This window comes from Girardinichthys multiradiatus, chromosome 1 (assembly GCF_021462225.1).
Source record: "Girardinichthys multiradiatus isolate DD_20200921_A chromosome 1, DD_fGirMul_XY1, whole genome shotgun sequence".
Taxonomy (NCBI): Eukaryota; Metazoa; Chordata; class Actinopteri; order Cyprinodontiformes; family Goodeidae; genus Girardinichthys; species Girardinichthys multiradiatus.
In genome coordinates this window covers 27,832,869-27,855,351 of record NC_061794.1, presented here as the reverse complement: position 1 = coordinate 27,855,351, position 22,483 = coordinate 27,832,869, and the positions used below count along the sequence as shown (strand labels likewise).

Sequence of the window (22,483 nt, the reverse complement as noted above, 5' to 3'; positions counted from 1 at the left end):
GCGCAGGGCAGTGAAAACTGGCCCTAACCGGCTTACGCTAAATTTGCATTCTAGCCTACATCTCGCCTCCCATTTGATACTCTTATATAAAATCATCCTTACAGACATACCCAGATAGGACAAGTGTGATCATCATTACTGTACATCAGCACCCACTGCAACAATAGGTCCCTCCTAAATCCTTCTGACTGATTAGTCATTTGTTTTGCTGCTCAGAAGGATTTGAGAAAATGCTATTACGTTGAATGAACAGAGATGAAATGAGCAGGGTCAAATTATACTGTGGGCTGGTGCAAACTGTGGGCTGCTTGTGCACCACTCTGCTCAAACTCTGTGCATACTCGTGCACAAACACAAACTGTGTGTGTGTGTGTGTGCTTGTGTGTGCAGTGGCACTGCACAGACTCTCCCATCGTTGTCCTTCTGCTCCAGTGGGTTCCCCCAGGCAAAAACTACCCACAATGCACTGCTTTCAAGTCAACGTATCCAGGCACCGTGAAATCATTTTCTCTTTTTCTGCCCTTTTGCTTCTTCTCTTATTTTATCTTTGAATTTCAAAAAGATCATCCTCCTCTTCCTTTCCATCATCATTTCTTCTCTCCGCTCAGGATACTTTTCTGCAGTTCTGCTTGACCTCAGATGTTGACAGCGTACACACAGATATCATTTGAAGATCCTTTGTGAACATCAACCAAAAGTAATCCTATGTTGTGATACATTCTGTAAAGCTAGTGTACTGGTAATTGTGATAAAGTTCAAATGTTAAACAGACTGTCCTATTTAAACATCTTTTGAACCATATAAAGGATTTTAACTTAATGTTGGAGTCATCTAAATGACCCTCTGGACTAAAATGTTTTTTCTTATGTTCTTTTTTATCCATTGTGATAACAGTTAACTGGTCAGTAGTTTATATACACTTATTATCAAGATCAATGTCATATCAATTTTGGAATTTTAATGAGTGATTCGACCCATTCTTTTGCTGAGTTAAATAACGATCTAACATAAAACTTCAATATTTTTAAAACAAGGATTCGGCATACAAATTTGGATTTATTTTGTTTTTTCACAGTCATTTAGATTAATGTCCCTCAGTAAGTGGCATAGAAACCAATTGCTTTTTGCAACCATTAACAAGATCCTATCATAATCCAGATAGAATATTTGATCAATCGTTTTTATCAGAAATGTCAGAGCTCATTTGAATTGGCTAGTTTTCAACTACAGATGTTTTTTGTAGCATAGTCCATTAGGATGTTTAGATTAATGGATTTAGATTGATACAGGAATGTGCATTATGTGAGTGAATTTGCAGAGCAGCTGTGAAAAGGTACAGTTTTAAGGATTAAATCTAAATGCATCCATTTTCAAGTTCTTGTATAAATAAAACTCCATCAGTTCAATAATGAAATGCTCTTTTCTTTAGGGTCTGCACAATTCTCTGATTTTTGGGGGGATTTATTGCTCTGACATACAGTCTTTACTAGAAAGCAGACAGTATTTGATTTTGGGGAGTTTTCCTCTTGCTGACATATGCTCTTTGGTAGAAAGCAAACAACAATTACGGCCGTCAAGGAGGCGGAGCCTAAGTTAGGCTCATTTTATAAACAACAACAACAAAGTAAAGATGTTGGAGGTGATAAAAATGCAAAGATTTTATAATTTATCACTAAAATTGCACAAACCTTATTGCTTATTATTATTAGTTACCTAATTACACACTTGAGACAGCAACATGCTTTGAAAGTGGAGGCCCGCATGTAATCCATCTTTACCTTCCTAAGGTTTGACTTCTTTTGGACAAGGAACTCCAAAAGCAGTGAGCAATTTTTTTTCTGCTCTTCTTTATAGCAGCTTTGCTAATTTCAAGGTCGTTACAGATGTCATCAGTGTCTTTGAAGATATCCAGCCTTACAGTATTACAAGAACGGGGCTTAGCCACCTCCATGTCTCAGAAGACCCTAGGAACTTCCAGCACAACTTAACTGTCTCCCTATTACAATAAACCAGTGGATATCGCCTCTCCATATTGCAGATGATGTGGCTGGCTCCTACAAGCCAAGACCTTTAGCATCCACTGGGGTGGTTTGCAGCTGAGTGCCAAGCTACAGATATTAGGATCTGCTCCTCCAAGACTTAGGCCATGGTTCTCAACCAGAAAAGGGTGGCTTGCCTTCTATGGGTTGGAGGGGAGTTCCTACCTCAAGTGGAGGAGTTTAACTATCTCAGGCTCTTATTTACGAGTGAGTGGAGAATGGAGCAGGAGATGGACAGATGGATAGGTGCGGCTTTCGAACCATATTGTTGTGAAGAGATTTATCGGTCGGTTCCTGATCTTACTGTTAACACTGGGCATGAACTTTGGGTCATGACCAAAAGAATGAGAGCCCGGATACAAGCGGCTGAAATGAGCTTGATCTGCAGTGTGGTAGGGCACTCCCTAGGCCAGTGATAAGTAAATGTCAACTTCTGACTTAAACTGCAGTTACTTCAAAACCCTGTGTTCATATTAAATCAATGTTTTCCCCTTTTTTATATTTTCTAATTATATTGCTTTTCTGGCTTCCTCAATTAACTGTCAGACTGCACCACATAGTCAGTGCGTCTACCTATTTGTACATATTAGCACATACTTTTTTGTATGCTAGTGTACTATATGTTGTGTAGTGCAGTCCAGCAGATGCAAATGAACACATAAAACCACACAAAACTTCAGAACATTTGGGATGCAAGTGTAAGGAGGAAAGTTAGCAGGGGGTTGAGCACCTGTAGAGCAGGAATATAAAGCACACCAGTGTGAGGAGGAGAATACTGCAGTCTGTCAGTGTTGAGGAGTGTTTGTGGAGAAAAAAGGCTCTTGAATTTCCACTTACCTGCAGCTATGGGGGATTTCCTCTCATCCAGAAGCTGAATGGCAGTACTGGCCAATACAACACTCCTGTTTTCTGAACCTAAACCACACAGAAGGAGAACAGACATAGGACCGGGAAAAAAAAATCATGCATATGTAAAAGGTAAACATTTGGGTCATATCGGATGAGTTCATATGTTTGGAAGTGAGCAGACAGTGATTGGAGAAACAAAGATGTTACAAATATATCAGACTATACTGTCTCACTGCTAAAGCTATCACAGTCCTTGGAGGAAGGGTGCATCTAAAGCAACTCAGGCAAGTAAATAAGAGGCTTTCAGATCACTTGTATTAGCTGGCACTAATGGAAAGCCTGAAGCTGAGAACAAATGAGAACACGTTCTTCCTTTGGAAGACAGAGCATTTTCTAGAGAAACTGTTAATCTGAATATGCGTGAGATGCTTGAGTATTAGAAAGTTATTTTATAAAACTGTTGGCTCTGGGCAAGCCACAACGAAAAAAGGCGAGCCTCTCCCTAACATATCTTATTTCAACCATCAGCAATTGGCCTTGTCCAAATGCAAACAGAGCACAATTAATAAAAGAGGAAAGGCAAACAGACAAAAGCCAGAGAAAATAATAAAATCAGGAAAAAAAGGAAGAAACACTGAGAAATGCACAAAACGGTTTGTTTTTAAACTTAAACTGAGTGTTTTGTGATGAATTGTCAATTACATTATCCAAACAAACTAATTACATTTTTCCTTAAATACCACCTAATATTTTACTTCAAAAAAATAAATGCACAGCAAACCTGAGCTGAAAGGCAGAGAATAAATAAAGGTGCCAGGAACTTGTTCTGCTGCTCTCTTGTACCACAAAGGAAAGTGATCAGCATTGAACACCCCCTCTTTGTCTTCAGCTGTCAGGAAATCTCTTGATGGAGACAAAAAGCAAATGATACAAATGATGAATAAACAAACTAACTAGATTTAAAATGATAAATGTTGACAATCAAGATAATGTTTTGATCAGGACTTTACATACGCTCATCAGGAACTAAACTTTAAGTTTGGACATTTGATGCTGTATCTGAGGTATTCCTTTTCCAGGGTGGAATGACAAAAGAACAAACAGCTTTAATAACTTTTTCAAACAACTATTGAGGGTACAAATTTGAATTTACAGTTGATTAATGCTAATCCACAAAGTCAAAATTATACATATATATATATATGCAGACACTCCCTAAGATTTGAAACAAAATGTGTCTTAGACACATTTTTTTTGTAGCCATCAACAACCTACAGGGATAGTATTGGCTGTATATTTGACTACTCTTATTGCAGAGCTGGTCAAGTTAAATTAAATATGTCAGTTCCATGGCATGGACCAAGCTTTTAAGCATGGTCCACAAATTTTCAATAGGGTTAATGTTAGCCTACCTCATACATTTCCAAAGCCATGTTGTGTGTTTAGGATTCGGTGTCCTGTTAGAACACCCAACTATGTTTTGATTCAACCGTATGCCCCAATCCATTCCCCTAAGACAAAATCAAATAGGTTATAATGTCTTAGTACAACCCAGAAACCACTAAGGCATATGTCTATCATTAACTGAAAAATAGTAACTAAAGTTTAGTTCAAGTTTAAAGTCAACATTAGAGGATGCCAGCCACAAGAAAAGATTCCTGTTTGCTTACCTTGCCTTTTTGAGAAAGGTTTTATGGTCAAAGGAGAAGACTGAACCGTTTGGCCTCCAAGACAAGAAGAATATTTGAAAGAGTAAAAATGTCTCTTTCAAACCTAGGAGCACTGGACCACCTGTCAAGACTGCTGGCAATAGCATTATGCTGATGGTCGGTGCATTGCATAATGTGGGTGGAATAATAAAGAAGGACTATCTTTAAATTGTTTAACGTCCTGCCAAATTTGTTGCAAGATGGTTGAAACTTGGAAACAATTGGGTTTTCCAACCAAACAATGTTCTACAACACACACTGAGTCCAGTTTGGGAATGAATCAAGCAGGCTGGCACAAAGCTACTTGAATGACCCCTAATAAACATGTGTGGACTATCAGTGCTTCAATGTCAAGTCCATGCCATGAAACCAGCAATTTCGATGAACTTTATCAATACCGACAGTGGCCAAATGTCCAAATCGACGCTTGTAGATGACTAAGGGGCATTTATCCCAATAACAGTAAGAGTGTACATACATATTTGAGGCTTTATTTGAGCTGTTTCAGCCCCCCAAAAAGAAAGGTTTAAATGCAACATCAGAGGCCCACAATTAATCTCCATCTACACACTTGACAAGTGTATGCAAACTTCTGACCAGAACCCATTTCAAACAGTTACATACATGTAACAGATCACTTACTGGTTTGTGAGTTCATCAGGCACCACAAATAGATTAATTCTGGACAGTCCTGTCCTTGTGCCCAGATACGCAATCTCCACACCTTTATCTGAGTTTCTATAAAATTAGAAATGTTTATATACTGACTTGCCTTTGTGGGTAACTGTGTTATTGGTATCAGCAAAATGAGACAGACTGCTTATTAGTACAAATATTGTCTAATAATAAATATGTGTTGTGGGTGACGTACTCTGACTTATTAAGCACAAGACTGGTCCAGTAGGCTTCCAGTGGGGCTGTCACAACAGCATCAAAGAGAACTTCCTGAATCAGTTCCTTGTCACCTAAAAGAACAAAAAAGTTTACAAAACAAAATATGGTTATACATGGCCAGGGATAACAAATAATGTACTAGTTAAAGATGAAGTGCTATACAACAGAAAAGCTTACAATGCAAACGGGGTTCCTGGCCACTAAGATAAATCTTTATTGCTTCTATTTGAGACAAGTAGCGGTGCTCGGGGTGCTCGTCTGTGTTGCAGTATGTCCTATAGCATAACAAGACCAGAAAGTGAAAACACACGTTAGTTTTACAGTTTTAATTGGGTCAAGGTAAGTTTAATTTTAAACTGATTTGATGATCTCTTAGTCGAGTATCTACTTGCAAATGTCATTTGACAGCTGTACAAGTCTCTGAATCGATGCAATCTGCTGAGTTTCCTTAGATAGAAAAATATTTTATCCAATTTGAATAAATAACTGAATCTGACTGCACTGTTCAATGGTTAGGATTAATTGGAATGTATGAACCTGACTGTTGTGAAGTGCCTTGAGAAGACGTGTTGTGAATTGGCGCTATATAAATAAACTGAATTAAAATAATCCCTCTGTTCTCATCTGGCTTTGGATTACAAATAATCTAAAACAATATATTCAATTAAACAAAACCTTTTTAATGTGTGTTGAAAAGCATAGTTTGAAAAGCATCAATTTTAATCTGTTAGGATGTTGCTTTCTGACTCCGATGACCACAAGGAACGAAAATTACCCCATGAATCTATCTTAGAAATGCAAAAGCATCTATGAAGCCTTTAAATTTTTGTAAATGTGTTTCAATTTATAATTTTGCTTTATATTCAGGCAATAATTTCAACAGAGTAGGGGAGAAGGGGGATATTTAATTTTCATTGTCTTCTCACCATTCGTCGGCCAGAGCTACATCTGGATGTTCCAAGTCATGAAGTCCTGTGATAGAATGATAATATTCTGTCTCAAAGTGATTGTCTCAAAGTCCGGCAAATCTTAATAAAAGTGACAGGCCTCTATATTTAAAATGCAGATTAACTTAAACACAAAAACTGGTTGATAAATGTCTTTTTTGAATGAAAGTGACAGGTCTGATTAGATCAGGAAGAGCCAAGTCATGCTTCAAGAGTCCTGCATGACGGACATGTTTAGAGAAACACAGGGAGAGAGACCTACAGACAGAGGCACCGCCACATGAATATTAACATGCATGAAGCTGGACAAGAAAATATACTGAATAAATACACACTGGCAGGTGGAGACCCACACCGTCAAGCAAGCACCATCATGCACAGCAAAATAACTTAAATATACAGGCAGAAAATGGGACACTGAAACATCTACTTAGAGAAAATGTGACAAATAATTATAATTTCTACTTGTATGTTGATCTGATGTCAATTTTTAGGCTACTTCAAAGTAAAGTAAAATGTCTATTACCAAAGTGTTTCAAAGCTGTAAAGTTATAATACTTTGCAGACTTTACATACCTAATATATGATCAGTTACTAAAGAATAATGCTACACACAGGGCTACTGATTTGCCAGCTGAATTTTAATGTGATATATATGATGTGATATATAGACATTATGGTACAACTAAAGATGCATCGATCAGGCCTTATTCAAATTTTATCCAACTGACTTAAATTTCTTTTAAAGAACCATAATACTTAGAAGCTCAGTTTGAATGTAATTAAATGTAGCAAATCTTGAATGTTAACGAAATATGTGTATTGCAGATTCCCTGATAGAGGTAGACGTTTTCAATACAACAGTAAATTAGGGATTATCCCCATTTATGCATCAAAGCATAAGTTCCTAATCAAAACAAAGTACATCAGGAGACACTTCTAGTTTGTACGATTTGTAGTTTCGAAGTGCTTATGATTTGTAAGCACTTTGAAACTACAGCGTCTGGCTAACTGTGGGCCATTAGCAACGCTAAAGTTAGTATCTCCTTCACATCATTGTAAACAAAGTGTTATTTCACACTTTGGTGCTTCGTAGAAAAAAAAACAGTGAGAGACTGTCAACATACAGTCGATTTGTAATCACTGTGAATAAAGTGACTGGCTAACAGTTAGCTGCTTACAACGTGCAGCCACCCAACCTAATTTATGGAACACTTTGTGTGGATAAAGTGGCTTGTCACTAATATCAGATGTGTATTCCATGACAATTGTCCCATCATTATGCACTGCAGCATAATAAATCAATTCTTGTTTAGTTGGGGACAAACCATTAAGACACTGAACCAATAAGAGGGAAAGAAAGGTTGTGGAGAGAATAGCAAGTACAGACAGGATTATGAAAACAAATTAAATTAAAAAAAAAGAGTGAAATGCTAAAGGATGAAAATAAGAAAGGAAATATTTTCTACCTTCTTCCACAGTGACATTCCCTCTGAAGAAATACTTCCCATGCCCTCTGGAAAGAGCCACTCCTAGACTAACATTTAAATACACACCTTTAAAAAAAACAGCAAAACATAATTTCTTTCTTTAAGTGCTAATTTAAATAAATGTATCCATCCATCTTACCTGAAAGGAGTACCTTTAATGTCTGTGTAGTAATAATCATTGTGTAAAACCAGCACACGTTTCTGAAATCAAACATTAAAGCACTGTTTCAGATCACTTAGCAAATATTTAGTAGCCTAACATCTGTTATCTGATGGGATTCTTTACAATCTAGCTCCATCTAGTGGTACATTGACTGCATGGTTGTGGTTGAGACTTTGGCCTGCTAAGCTGCTGCTGCTGTGTGCTTTTTTCACTGTGTAGTTAGATAGTTGTGAATTTAGATGTGTTAATTCCTAATGATCAGACTAATGTATAAGGCCCTCTAAGCTTAAAAAATGCTAAATACTTACACACATTGACACTAACACACATACACCTGAACACCACTCTACATCAGAGACAGGCGAGTAGTGAAACTGAATCATCGGGAGGCTGCAGCCCCCTGCATTCAGCAACATGTGCTTGGTGGAGATAAGGGGCTCACACACAGACACTCACCAATGTATGCGGAGCAAATCAAATCGGAAACAAAATCCCTAAGTCATGGCAGTGCATCGCTGTGCCAGGTTTAACAACCCCTTGGCAGAGTGAATTGTCACTGTTGGGTTGTCTTGCTCATACATGTTTTGAAGGCAAAAAACAAATGTTGGTTTAATTTTCTGAATTTTGGACTGCTTACCCCTTTGTCCACACTCTTAGTCACCTCCATGGAGAAGGTCCCTGTCTTCCTGTTGACCATGGCATTTCTCAACTAGAAACACAAAAAGCAGAAACACAAAAGCCTTGTAGATCTTCAGATAGTCAGAGCAGCGAGGGTGAGGGTAATGTGGATTTACTGACCGTGTCATCCTTATCCTCCCATTCCACCTCAGACAGATCCACACTGCTGTAGTTTGGCTTCCTTCGCTTTTTGCCATCGCCGTACTAGACACACGGACCAATGAAACAGATAAATACTGATGAAAATATAACTCAGCATTAATTAGATTGTAAGTTAAACATGATTATAGTAACACTTGAACTCAATATTCAAATGCAAAGATACATAAAATAGTAAACACCAGGAAGGCACAACATTATTTTACATAAAGTTTTCTATTATTCAATTAGTGATTGAATGTGTTTCACCTTAGAATTTTGTCTTGTCAACAGTTTTAGCCTGATTATTTAATTATTTAATAGTAAGGAATAAATAATCTAAGCCACATATATTAGGACAAATGCTTTTACATTGGTAATGATAAAGCATACATCAATGTATATGTGTTGAAGCTGGAAATGCCTTTAAATACTGAAAAGATTAGGACACAGATTTGCTAAATAATTTGGCAGGGGACTCTGTATTCCCATTTCGCAAAGATGGATATGTTACATTTATCTATGCATTGCCTGATCAATGGTTTGGTTGTGTATTAGCTCAGTTACTTCTCTCATGCACCCCACGTTTATTAAAACAGGGGTAAATTCAATTTCTGCTTCAGACAAAGAGCAGCTATTTAATCCAGAGGAGTAATGGCATAAAAAAAAAAAAAAAACTGACATTTTGTTTTTAGTTTTTTTTTCTTATTTTGCTTTTTTATATTTAGAAACTATATATATATTTTTTGAAATGTAAATAGTGTCAATAATTCATATTTTAAAAATATTTGAGTCATGTAAAGGCATGTTAGCACACTTAGGAAATCAAATTGACAGAAACGTATTTAGGCATTTAGATGTGGTGAATACAACTAGCTCAAGTTCAAACTTCAAGGGGGATTAAAATGGAGGTAGAAAGGGGATTTAACTGACTTTGAATGTGGCATGGTCGTTGTACCAAACAAGCTGCTCTGGACATTTCAGAAACGTGTCATCTTTCAGGATTTTCAATTAAAGCGATCTCTCATGTTAAAAGGAAATGCCAGAAAAGCAACAAAAAAAAATCCAATGGCCAAAAATGCCTCATTGATGCAGGGTGGGCCAATGAGACTGATTTCAGAAGGAAGACAGGCAACTGCAGCTCAAATAACCACTTGTTACAACCAAGCAATGTGGAAAATCATCTCCGAATGTACAACAAGCTCAGGACAGGAAGTTGTGGCTGCAGGTTACACAGGCTAATCAGAAGTAGAAAATAACTAATGGGAAGAATGTTGACTGGTCCAATAAGTCTTTATTTCTGATCCATCCTGCCTTGTATCAACATTTCAGGTTGGTGGTTGTAGTTTAAGGGTGTGGGGGATACTTGTGTGGTACACTATGGGCCGTTTGGTACCAACTAAGCATTGTTCAGAAGCTCAGTTGGAACCACCACAGTATTTAATGCTCAGCCCTGTTCATCCCACTGGCTGGCTGTTAGAAACAGTTAGTCAGCTGTTTGATCTGATGACCACAGTTGACATAAAGCAAAATATTGCCCTCATTAACTGATGTGAATAAATTGCTCCATGAGTGCTATTCAGTATTTATTTATTTCCATTTATCTGTCAGTAAGGATCACCTCCCACCTCTCAACAGTTGTTAAACACTGTTCATTAACATCTTTAATTAGACCATTATTAAACCATCCATCTGTCTGCTTTACTGTCCGCCCTCTCCTCATCTGTTCTTTCCACATCCTTCATTATGTCTTCATTTTTTTCATCCAGTGTTGCACTAGGCTTTGGTACCTTGCACCTTTTTCTCTTTCATTTTTATTACAGTTTGGGGGTCACCTCCCTCAGCCCCTCCTTTCAGTATGGTAACTTCCTTCGCTCTCTTGTGAGGGGAGTGGATGAGTACAAAAGAGCTAATCACAGCCATTCAATAGCCGTATCTCTGTCTATTCAGAGAGCAGCAGAGGGCTGTGAAACGCTCTCCTCATCTACATAGGCCACACAACTATGATGCTGACAGGACAGAGAACAGAGCACCCACACATTTTATTTTGTTCCAAACTGATCTTCAGCCTATCTTAAAAATTTATTTGACAAAATAGGTGCAGAATAATGCAATAGACTGAAGTTCCGGTCTCTGTGGGATTGCAGGGTTAATAGGGTTAAACTTTGGGCTCAGCATCTGAGGTACTCACAAGTGGCCGTAGATCTGGGTGGGTGAGGATGTAGCCATTGTTGGTGATCGCAAAGGCATAGCCGTGAATGCCCAGCTAGGACAGGATGATAAGCAAAAACACAGGAAAACACAAATGATGCACAACAAATTTTTTCCTGGTTGTAAATCTGTACTAATCAAGCTCTTTGTCATTAAAATTGGAATCATTGTTTCCATGATGAAACTCAGAACAAAAAAATTAATTCATGGATGTCTGGACAAATAACCCACTATACAATGGCAAATCCAGCAAGGCTTCAGTGGGATAAAAGAAATCAGTATGGAAATTCTAGTGATGAAAACACTCAGATCGTATTACTACATGCAGTGCTGAATGTTCCTGACATATAATGCTTAAAGGAAAGGAATGTAGAAAATGTGTGAAATGCTCCACAGAACTGTTGTTTATTAGCTTATGACTTTGACATTCAGTACAGACCAAATGTTTGGACACACCTTCTCATTCAAAGAGTTTTCTTTATTTTCATGACTATGAATATTGTAGCTTCACACTGAAGGCATCAAAACTATGAATTAACACATGTGAAATTATATACTGAACAAAAAAGTGTGAAACAACTGAAAATATGTCTTATATTCTAGGTTCTTCAAAGTAGCCACCTTTTGCTTTAATTACTGCTCCGCACACTCTTGGCATTCTGTTGATGAGCTTCAAAAGGTAGTCACCTGAAATGGTTTTCACTTCACAGGTGTGCCCTGTCAGGTTTAATAAGTGGGATTTCAAACCTTATAAATGGGGTTTGGAACATCAGTTGTGTTGTGCAGGAGGTGGATACAGTACACAGCAGATAGTCCTACTGAATAGACTGTTAGAATTTGTATTATGGCAAGAAAAAAGCAGCTAAGTAAAGAAAAACGAGTGGCCATCATTACTTTAAGAAATGAAGGTCAGTCAGTCCGAACAATTGGGAAAATTTTGAAAGTGTCCCCAAGTGCAGTCGCAAAAACCATCAAGCACTACAAAGAAACTGGCTCACATGAGGACCGCCCCAGGAAAGGAAGACCAAGAGTCACCTCTGTTGCGGACGATAAGTTCATCCGAGTCACCAGGCTCATAAATCGCAGGTTAACAGCAGCTCAGATTAGAGAACAGGTCAATGCCACACAGAGTTCTAGCAGCAGACACATCTCTAGAACAACTGTTAAGAGGAGACTGTGTGAATCAGGCCTTCATGGTAAAATAGCTGCTAGGAAACCACTGCTGAGGACAGGCAACAAGCAGAAGAGACTTGTTTGGGCTAAAGAACACAAGGAATGGACATTAGACCAGTGGAAATCTGTGCTTTGGTCTGATGAGTCCAAGTTTGAGATCTTTGGTTCCAACCCTGTGTCTTTGTGTGGCGCAGAAGAGGTGAACGGATGGACTCTACATACCTGGTTCCCACTGTGAAGCATGGAGGAGGAGGTGTGATGGTGCGGGGGTGCTTTGCTGGTGACACTGTTGGGGATTTATTCAAAATTGAAGGCATACTGAACCAGCATGGCTACCACAGCATCTTGCAGCAGCATGCTATTCCATCCGGTTTGCGTTTAGTTGGATCATTTATTTTTCAACAGGACAATGACCCCAAACACACCTCCAGGCTGTGTAAGGGCTATTTGACCAAGCAGGAGAGTGATGGGGTGCTGCGCCAGATGACCTGGCCTCCACAGTCACCAGACCTGAACCTAGTCGAGATGGTTTGGGGTGAGCTGGACCGCAGAGTGAAGGCAAAAGGGCCAACAAGTGCTGAGGATCTCTGGGAACTCCTTCAAGACTGTTGGAAAGCCATTTCAGGTGACTACCTCTTGAAGCTCATCAACAGAATGCCAAGAGTGTGCGGAGCAGTAATCAAAGCAAAAGGTGGCTACTTTGAAGAACCTAGAATATAAGACATATTTTCAGTTGTTTCACACATTTTTGTTCAGTATATAATTCCACATGTGTTAATTCATAGTTTTGATGCCTTCAGTGTGAAGCTACAATATTCATAGTCATGAAAATAAAGAAAACTCTTTGAATGAGAAGGTGTGTCCAAACTTTTGATCTGTACTGTACATTCTACCTTATGGTTTTAAATTGGAGCATGCCACAAACCATGCCAACTGAAAGCAGTTACAGCTATAAATATTTATTTGCTATTAGTATAATAATATTATAAACATGGTAATGTTTATCTCATACCGGCACATCTTAAGAAAACAGAATGTCTTGTAAGACTGCATTTATTTCAGTATTTCCATTCAGAAACTCTTATTTAGATTCATTACACTAAGAATTTTCAGGGTTTTTTTTATAATTATTTGTAGTAAAAAAAATTTAATTTCTCAGAAAACTAGAATATTACATAAGATCATTGAAAGTGTGTCTTTATCACAAACATGTTGTGTTATTGGCGACAAAATCATGGGAATAACTGCTGACTTGACAGTGTACCAGCAGAAACCACTGTAGATTTTAAAGCACAGCAAATTTGAGAATTGTTGGGAAAACACTTCATGGTTCCCAGTTTTCCTCAACATGTCAGATCGCTTCATGCCAAACTGCACTGATGTAGTAACTTGCTTGAAATTGATCAATGTGAAATCAAACTACATTTAGGCCTACATTTTTCCATAACCCAGGCAGATTTAGATTTAAAGTAATTATATCATTTCACCAAATTCCAGTTTCGTCTGACTGGAGGTAATGTTAACATTTTGAATTGGCCCAGTCAGGGTTCTGAACTAAATCTAGAATCTGTGGAAAGAGCTAAAGATTAAAGTGATCACAAGCAATCATTTTAACCTCAAATGTTTTGAGCACATCATCAAAGATAAATAGACAAAAATGCTAGTAGAAACTAGCAAAAACTTGGTTAGCAATTGTAAGAAGGGTTTGATTGCTATAATACCAATAAAGATTTTTCCATTCAGTGTTAAGAAGGGTATGAATCATGTTTGACATGATATTCTTAAAATAAAATGTTAATAAAATCAGATACTTCTTATTATTTGATACTGCTTTTACATTATTTGAGAGATGCCTGCCTTGTATCCAATAAAACACAAACTTCTTGGCTGAATTAAAATAATTTAACATCTCAATCTGCCAGGGGCATGAATAATTTTGGACTTTAGAATGTACGTATATATGTGAAGTTTATATATGTATATGTTTATGTACGTATATATGTGAGTTTCTCCTCACACCGAATAACTGCATTAACTTAAATTTTCAATGTGCTAACTTATTGAGAAGCAAGTGTTTAGCCAGTTGTACATATTTTTTGAAAGGAATTTTGTTGTGAATGTTACCTTATATTTAGGAATAGTTTTGAGCAGCTCGGAGACTGGCACATCTGTCCCAACCACCCCAAGCAGGATTCCTCTGTTTCTCTGAAAAAAAAAAACACATTTTACAGATATCATTCAGTTTGTTCGAAAGGCAATAAACTCCAACTGAGACACTACTTACAACTATTGCGATTTATAATTTAAATGAAATTAGTCTTGCTCTACCGTGTCCTAATTTACAGAGTCCAATCAAAATGAAATTAGTGTTTTTTCAAACGTCATTCCTTAAATAAATGCAAAGTTTATTTGAGTAAAATTCCAAAGAAAATAAGCTTTTAAGTCTGTATAGTATTTTATGTGAACTTACAGTCTCATTCTTGGTACTGAACACTGGCATTGCTACTGTGGTCATCAGGACTGGACCTTGACCATCCTCCAACTGATGGTGTCGTGAGAGATAATCAGTGATGGATTGCAAGTGAAAGAGAATAAAAAGAAGTGAGGGAGACAAAGGAATGGAAAAAGAGTGAAGCTAGCTATGAAATATAATTGTTATAACAACAAACAAGATCTAACCTCAGGCATGCTAAATTGTTCCATGCATATTATACGAAACATCTTCCTTCATTACATCCAATGAGTACATTATTTTTCAGTTTGCATAAAATCTCCCACGTGAAACTGATGGGATTTCTGAAGCAGATTTAGTCATATTATCTTCTTGAGGGACCTTCAAAACTTCCATGGCATGTTTTATTCATATTTTTTACTTGCCCTAAAATGTGTTCAATCAGAGCCTGCCTTTGATCTTGTGGGGAATAAGCTTATCAAATGGACGTGTTTCCAGTTTAAATATGGGTATCTTGACTCAAAAAAAGACTGGCCTAGTAATTATAATATTTATCTTTACAGTTGATGTATGTCAAGCCACGTTTGAACCAGAAACAGCGGCAGAAGCGCCTGACCTGGGCTACAGAGAAGCAGCACTGGACTGTTGCTCAGTGGTCCAAAGTACTTTTTTCGGATGAAAGCAAATTCTGCATGTCATTTGGAAATCAAGGTGCCAGAGTCTGGAGGAGGACTGGGGAGAAGGAAATGCCAAAATGCCAGAAGTCCAGTGTCAAGTACCCACAGTCAGTGATGGTCTGGGGTGCCGTGTCAGCTGCTGGTGTTGGTCCACTGTGTTTTATCAAGGGCAGGGTCAATGCAGCTAGCTATCAGGAGATTTTGGAGCACTTCATGCTTCCATCTGCTGAAAAGCTTTATGAAGATGAAGATTTCATTTTTCAGCACGACCTGGCACCTGCTCACAGTGCCAAAACCACTGGTAAATGGTTTACTGACCATGGTATCACTGTGCTCAATTGGCCTGCCAACTCTCCTGACCTGAACCCCATAGAGAATCTGTGGGATATTGTGAAGAGAACGTTGAGAGACCCAAGACCCAACACTCTGGATGAGCTAAAGGCCGCTATCGAAGCATCCTGGGCCTCCATAAGACCTCAGCAGTGCCACAGGCTGATTGCCTCCATGCCACGCCGCATTGATGCAGTCATTTCTGCAAAAGGATTCCCGACCAAGTATTGAGTGCATAAATGTACATGATTATTTGAAGGTTGACGTTTTTATTATTAAAAACACTTTTCTTTTATTGGTCAGATGAAATATGCTAATTTTGTGAGATAGGAATTTTGGGTTTTCATGAGCTGTATGCCACAATCATCCGTATTAAGACAATAAAAGACCTGAAATATTTCAGTTAGTGTGCAATGAATCTAAACTATATGAATGTTAAATTTTCATCATGACATTATGGAAAATAATGAACTTTATCACAATATGCTAATATTTTGAGAAGGACCTGTACATATGTTAAAAAAGTAATTATCCAGTAATGTATTTTTTCATATCATGGTTACCACAAAATAACCAAAGATGTGCAAAATGTGCCCCTACTACACAACAAAACTGCATCTCAGTCAATTAGAATGCTCTACCCATTGCTCACCTTCTACAGTTGATACACTTGGTCCTGTCTATCAGTGTTTAACCCTGTCTTTCCTAGACATATCTATTGGCTGAGCTTGTCTTGTCTCTGCTCTGTTCTCTCAAACCCCCAGTCAGTCGTAACAGATGGCTGCTCACACTGAGCCTGGTATTGCTGGAGGTTTCTTCCAGTTTAAAAGGGAGTTTTCGTCTCCACTGTCGCTACATGCATGCTCAGTATGAGGGATTGCTGCAAAGTCAGTGCAAGCAACTCAGCTCACTGTTGCTACATGCTTATCCAGGAGGAGTGAATGCTGCAAGTTACTGACTTGATGCAATCTACTGGGTTTCCTAAGACAGAAAACATTTTAACCAATTTGAATAATACACTGAATCTGTCTGCACTGTTTGATAGTTAGGATTAATTGGAATGTATGTACCTGACTTAAAATCTGTATGATTTGATTGAATTGGCTTTGTAAAGTACCTTGAGACGACGTGTTGTGAACTGGCGAAATAAATAAATAAATAAAACTGAACTGCATTGAAATAAAATATCTTAGAAACATTTATTTTAATAATTTAAATGAAAAAAAAACTCAGATATAAAACAGATTTACCATGTAATGTTCAAGCTTTTATTTTTGGTCATTTTGAAGGTAATGGCATGCAGCTAATAAAAACACCAGACACAGTTTCTCAGAAATTACATAAGACTGGTACATTTTAATATGTAATTCAGATGTAGTTATATGATGGCCAAGTTATGGTCTACACAATCAAGGGTAGAAACGCTGATTTGGCATTAAAGACAGAGAACTGTATGCAAGCATATCAAAAGAAAGTTGAGTTGAAGGAAAATGTGTGGTAAAATATGCACATAAAAGACAGGAATGACCACATGAATGAATTGAGAAAAGTCTATTTAATAGTTTGGGGGCCATTTCCAAGGGCCGCTGCAAGTGTTGCATTGATTGTGTCAAGCCACTCCTGAACCAGAGAACACATCAGAAGCATCTTAAATGGCTTAAGGAAAACAATAACTGCTTTTGCTCAGCTGTCCAAAGTCTACTATTCAGATGAAATTAAGATTTTCATTTCATTTGGAAATCAAGGTCCCAGAGTTTGGCAGAAGAGGGGTCAGACACAGAATCCAAATTGCTATGTTGCTATGATCAAGATGTTGATTTCATTTTTCAGCAGTACTTGGCACCTGCCCACACTGTAAAAAGTACCAACCTCTGGTTTAATGACCATGGTATCTCTCTGCTTGATTAGGTCAGGTGAGCTTGCTGTCTCACCTGATCCCATAGAAACCTCTATGGGGTATTGTGAAGAGAAAGATAAAGGACACAAGTCCTTCCTTTACTCCTCAGCAGAGCCAGAGGCAGATAACTTCAATGCCATGCAGCACTGATTGAAAGTATATTGTACAGTACATATTTTTCAATAGGCTACCATTACTCTAAATATTATCCTTTTTATTAGTCTTCTGGAATACTCCAATTTTTTGAGAAACATAATTTTAGGTTTTTGTTGGCTTCTAACCAAAATCAGCTAAATTAACAGAAACCAAATTTTGAAACATTTTACCCTGTGTAACAAATCTATTTTAAACTAGTTGCACATTTTGAGATGACTAAAAAAACTATATTTTCTGATATTTAAACTTATTGAGATGCACCTGTTAAAACATGAAGCAATCAGGATTAGAGGAAACAAAAAGAATAGCCTACACTGTATTTTTATATCCTGTACTTACGTCAAATTCAGTAATCTTTATGCATTTTCTTTAGGAGTAACATTATTTAATCAGTCAGATATCATAGTCCTTCAGCACAACCTACTTCCTTCATTTCTCACCCTCATCTACAACCAGTAATAACAGGCAATGACAGGACACTGTTAGTCACCATCCAGTCTCCTTCAGACAGCGAGGAAAGGGGATTGGTGACCCGTGTTCAGACAGCTGGTAATAGCAATCCAGTGTGCAGCATTGGACATCAAAGAGAGAACAAAGCACACCTAAGTACAGCTGTTGTAACAATGGATGGCCTTGCTGGTGGAGAATGTGATCGATCAAAGGACAGAAGGAACGAGCAAAGCATCATCTAAAAATACAAAATCTATTTTCAAGCAGAGGTCTATTGGATCATATATCACTAGAGCGGCAAGCACTCCCTTCTCTGAGTACTCTCTGCACATGAACATTAATCTGGGAAGTTATTTATTTTAGTATAACAGCAGTTTATAAAAGTCTAACCTCATTCAGCTGCTCTGGGAAAAAGCATACTTGATGCTCTGCCAAAAAAAGGTAATGAAGAAGGAAAGCAGACAAATGCAATAGCAACAGGGGCTGTTCCTCAAACATACTGTTGCATGTTCTGTAGTGAAATTGTTCCAGAGCATTTTTACAGTTATACATTCCTGCAGCAGCTCTGTAGTTTGGACGTGCACGATAGTTTACAGCAGGAAGAGGGAGCAGACGGGAGGAAAAAGGAGACAGGGTTTTTTCTCTCTCTGACTGGTTCTGTACGGTGTGGCTGCGGCCGACAGCAGCTATTTCAATAAATCGTTCCATCTTTACCGAGAGTCATTCTTAATAGGAGTTACAACGCTTAGACAGAGAGAATATTACGGTGGTGTCAGAAGTGAACCTTACTGGACCTGGAAACCTGTTACAAGCGCAGCCTTTCAGTTTACAGTGTGCTAGTCATTATCTAGTGCGACATTACCATGGACGTTCCGGTCTGCATTAAGATTGAGGAGGAAGGACCAGGGACTGCGCTGTTGGTGCCAAGGTGAAGACAGATCCATGTTCCATAGAGAACACAGTTCAGACCGCCACGGAGGATCCTTCTGTCCCTCCTTCAGAAGCTTCAGGAACCAGCGCCATGGACGCAAACAAATATGGCACCACCTATGGACCGAGCAGACCGTGTGGGATAAAAACATCTAAATACGACGGTAAGTCAGACTGGGTAGCTTTCAGGACTCAGTTTGAAATACTGGCAGCTGCTAGCAGCTGGTTGCTGGGGGAAAGAGCTCTTCTGTGTTCCATCAGTCTGGGACACACACTAGTGGTGTATCCCAGACTGATGCCGCACAGGCAGTTATTTCACCCACTTGTGTTGCCGACATCGGGACCAGCGGCGCAGACACAGTCTGTGCACTCATGAACCAGAGGAAAAGGATGGAGGGGCTGCAGGGGCTCCTGCAGAGGAGTGCCGTGGATCTGGATAACAACCAGAAGGAGGTGCTGTGGAGTCTTTTAAGAGTATTTCAAGACTACTTCTCATGTGAGGAGGATGAGCTGGGGTGTACCTCTCTGGTGCAGCACTCCATTGAGACTGGGGATGCGGAGCCCCAATGTCAGCGTCCACGGCATCTTCCCCTCAGGTGCTGGAGAAAATGCAGCGGATGGGCATTATAGAGCCTTCTGAGAGCCACTGGACATCGCCTGTGGTTATGGTGCCAAAGAAAGGGGGGGAGTGGTGTTTTTGTGTCAACTACAGAAGACTCAATCAGTTCCCCAAGAAAGATTCATACCCCGTTCCATCTGTGGGCGAATGCCTAGACTTGGTGGGTGGATCCTCGTGGTTTTCTTCCATGGATTTAAGGAGCGGTTACTGACTGCTTTCCCAAGACTGCTTTCTGCATGGGCAAAGGGCTGTGGCAATTTAAAGTGCTTTGCTTTGGCCTGTGCAATGCACCTGCCACATTTGAGCGTCTGATGGAGCGGGTGTTGTCGAGTATTTCATTGACAGAATGTTTGGTGTTCTTAGATGACATTCTGGCTCTGACCAGACGATTGATTTTTTTAGGACACAGCATTGGCAGCGGAGTGGGAACTGCTGAAGAAAAGGCGCGGGTTATCAATGAATGGCCCACACCATCTGATCACGGACAGTTAAAAGGTTTTCTGGGGCTGGCGTCCTATTATAGGAGGTTTGTGCTGGGGGTTTTCACGTATTGCATCCCCCTTGTTCCGGCTGTTACAGAAGGACCAGCCATTCATCTGGTCACAGGACTGCGAAGGGGCTTTTGCTAGCCTGAAGCAGGCCCTCACAAGTGCACCCATCTTGGCCAGACCCACAGTTATCCTTCCTCCTGGACACTGCAAGTTGTGTGGGTCTAGGGGCGGTCCTGTCGCAGGTGAGACCTGAAGGAGAAAGAGTAGTGGCCTACTACAGTAAGGCTCTGAGTAAGGCGGAGCGAAGGTATTGCATCACCCACAGAGAGCTGCTGGCTGTTGTTTTGGCCATCCGTCATTTCAAATTTTACCTGTGTGGACACTCCTTCACCATACGTACCGATTACGCATCACTGCAGTGGTTGATGACCTTCAAACAACTGGAAGGACAACTGGCCCGGTGGCTAGAGGAGCTACAGAGCTATGAGTTTACGGTCACCCATAGGGCCGGAGATTGCCATGGTAACGCAGATACTCTGTCTCAACGGCCATGCAGTGACAATGGCTGCCACTATTGTGACCAGCAGGAATCTCGAGAGCAGGCGCTAAATACGGCTGACCAGGGGGACATAGAGGAGGATGAGTTAACCAATCCCAAGTGCGGAGAGCTGAAAGTGTTGGGAGCTGCTGATTGGTCTACAGAGCAGACGCAGAACCCTGACATTCGGGCAGTTATGTTGTGGGTGGAGGCGCAGCAACGTCCACCATGGGAGGAGGTGGCCACACTGTCTCCTGAGACTAACGGACTGTGGGCCAAATTTGGAGTGCTGCAGTTGCTGGAGGGTGTCCTGCAGCGGGCCTGGACAGAACCAGCCACGGGAATGAGGACTTGGCAGATTGTGGTCCCCAAAGCTCTGTGGGAAACTGTTCTCAGGGGAGTGCATGGGCCTGTGGGCTCAGGTCACTTTGGGGTGACAAAGACTCTTCGGCGTATCCGCCAAGCCTTCTACTGGGGTTGAGTTATAAGAGATGTGGAGGATTTCTGCAGGTGTTGTGACCTTTGCACTGCTCGTAAGGGACCACAGGGAATGTCCAGGGCTCAGTTACAACAGTTACAACAGTTACCAGCAGGTGAACCCATGCAGCGGTTGGGGTGGACATTATGGGGCCTTTTCCATGTACAGAGGGTGGAAACCATTTCATTCTCACTGCAGTGGATTATTTTACAAAATGGCCAGAAGCTTATGCGCTGCCTGACCAGGAGGCAGGAACTGTGGTGAGGGGATGCAGACTGGAGGTCCCAGAATCCATCCACAGTGATCAAGGGAGAAATGTTGAATCCAGGGTTTTCTCCACCAAGTGTGAGAAGCTGGGTATAGTCAAGATGCGCACAACACCCTTCCACCCCCAAAGTAATGGGTTAGTGGAGCGATTTAATTGGACTCTTGCGGAGCAGCTGTCCATCATAACATCTGGTCTTGTCGCTGGGGAGTTAGTGTGGGTCTACTCTCCCACACGGAAGAGAGCAGGTGCCCTAAACTGGGCAGTCACTGGAAAAAGGAGACGGGGTTTTTTCTCTCTCTGACTGGTTCTGTACACTGTGGCTGTGGCCAACAACAGCTATTTCAATAAATTGTTCCATTTTTACCGAGAGTCATTCTTAATAGGAGTTACAACGCTTAGACAGAGAGAATATTACAATACTTTTGTAAAAGAGGTGCTTAAAACTTTGCTTTATTGCTTAAACCAGTCACAGAAAAAATAAAAGATTGAAATACCAAACATCCAAAATATTCAGCTGAGGATTAGATGCATAGATCAATCTATCTTTAGCTGTAAAGGAGAAGCAGCCAAAACTTCTATACCCTTGAGTCTCTATAGGAGGGCATCCATACCTTGAATTTAACTCTTAAAATAGTAATATCATAATGCAAAATAAGAACTTACTACCTATTTGTGTCAATTTACACATCATCATTTACCTGGACAGAGTAAATGTCTCCTGCACTTACAATAAACACTTTGAGACGCACATAAAAAAACAAACAAAAAAAAACACTGCTGTTAAAAGCAACTGTTAAAAGTGGGTAAAAGTACAGTTCTTTCTCTAAAGTGTTCAAGGTGGATATTGCAAATGGAATAAATTACTTTTTTGACTTCTGCTTAAAAGGGGCAGCTGGAATGAGTGAT

At 39.6% G+C, this 22,483-nt stretch overlaps 1 protein-coding gene across 2 annotated transcripts in view; it reads right to left on the bottom strand.

Moving 5' to 3' along the window:
* Window positions 1–22,483, bottom strand: part of cacna2d3a (calcium channel, voltage-dependent, alpha 2/delta subunit 3a) — a 189,151-nt gene that overhangs the window by 33,380 nt on the left and 133,288 nt on the right. For both annotated transcript variants that reach the window (XM_047372268.1, XM_047372278.1), the window contains 13 exons: window positions 14,762–14,833; window positions 14,416–14,496; window positions 11,099–11,173; window positions 8,890–8,973; window positions 8,729–8,800; window positions 8,068–8,129; window positions 7,908–7,975; window positions 6,418–6,463; window positions 5,669–5,766; window positions 5,469–5,562; window positions 5,240–5,335; window positions 3,670–3,791; window positions 2,877–2,954 (listed from right to left, as the gene is read on the bottom strand). In XM_047372268.1, the coding sequence (XP_047228224.1) occupies window positions 2,877–2,954; window positions 3,670–3,791; window positions 5,240–5,335; window positions 5,469–5,562; window positions 5,669–5,766; window positions 6,418–6,463; window positions 7,908–7,975; window positions 8,068–8,129; window positions 8,729–8,800; window positions 8,890–8,973; window positions 11,099–11,173; window positions 14,416–14,496; window positions 14,762–14,833 (1,048 nt within the window). The remainder of the gene's footprint in view (window positions 1–2,876; window positions 2,955–3,669; window positions 3,792–5,239; window positions 5,336–5,468; window positions 5,563–5,668; window positions 5,767–6,417; window positions 6,464–7,907; window positions 7,976–8,067; window positions 8,130–8,728; window positions 8,801–8,889; window positions 8,974–11,098; window positions 11,174–14,415; window positions 14,497–14,761; window positions 14,834–22,483) is intronic.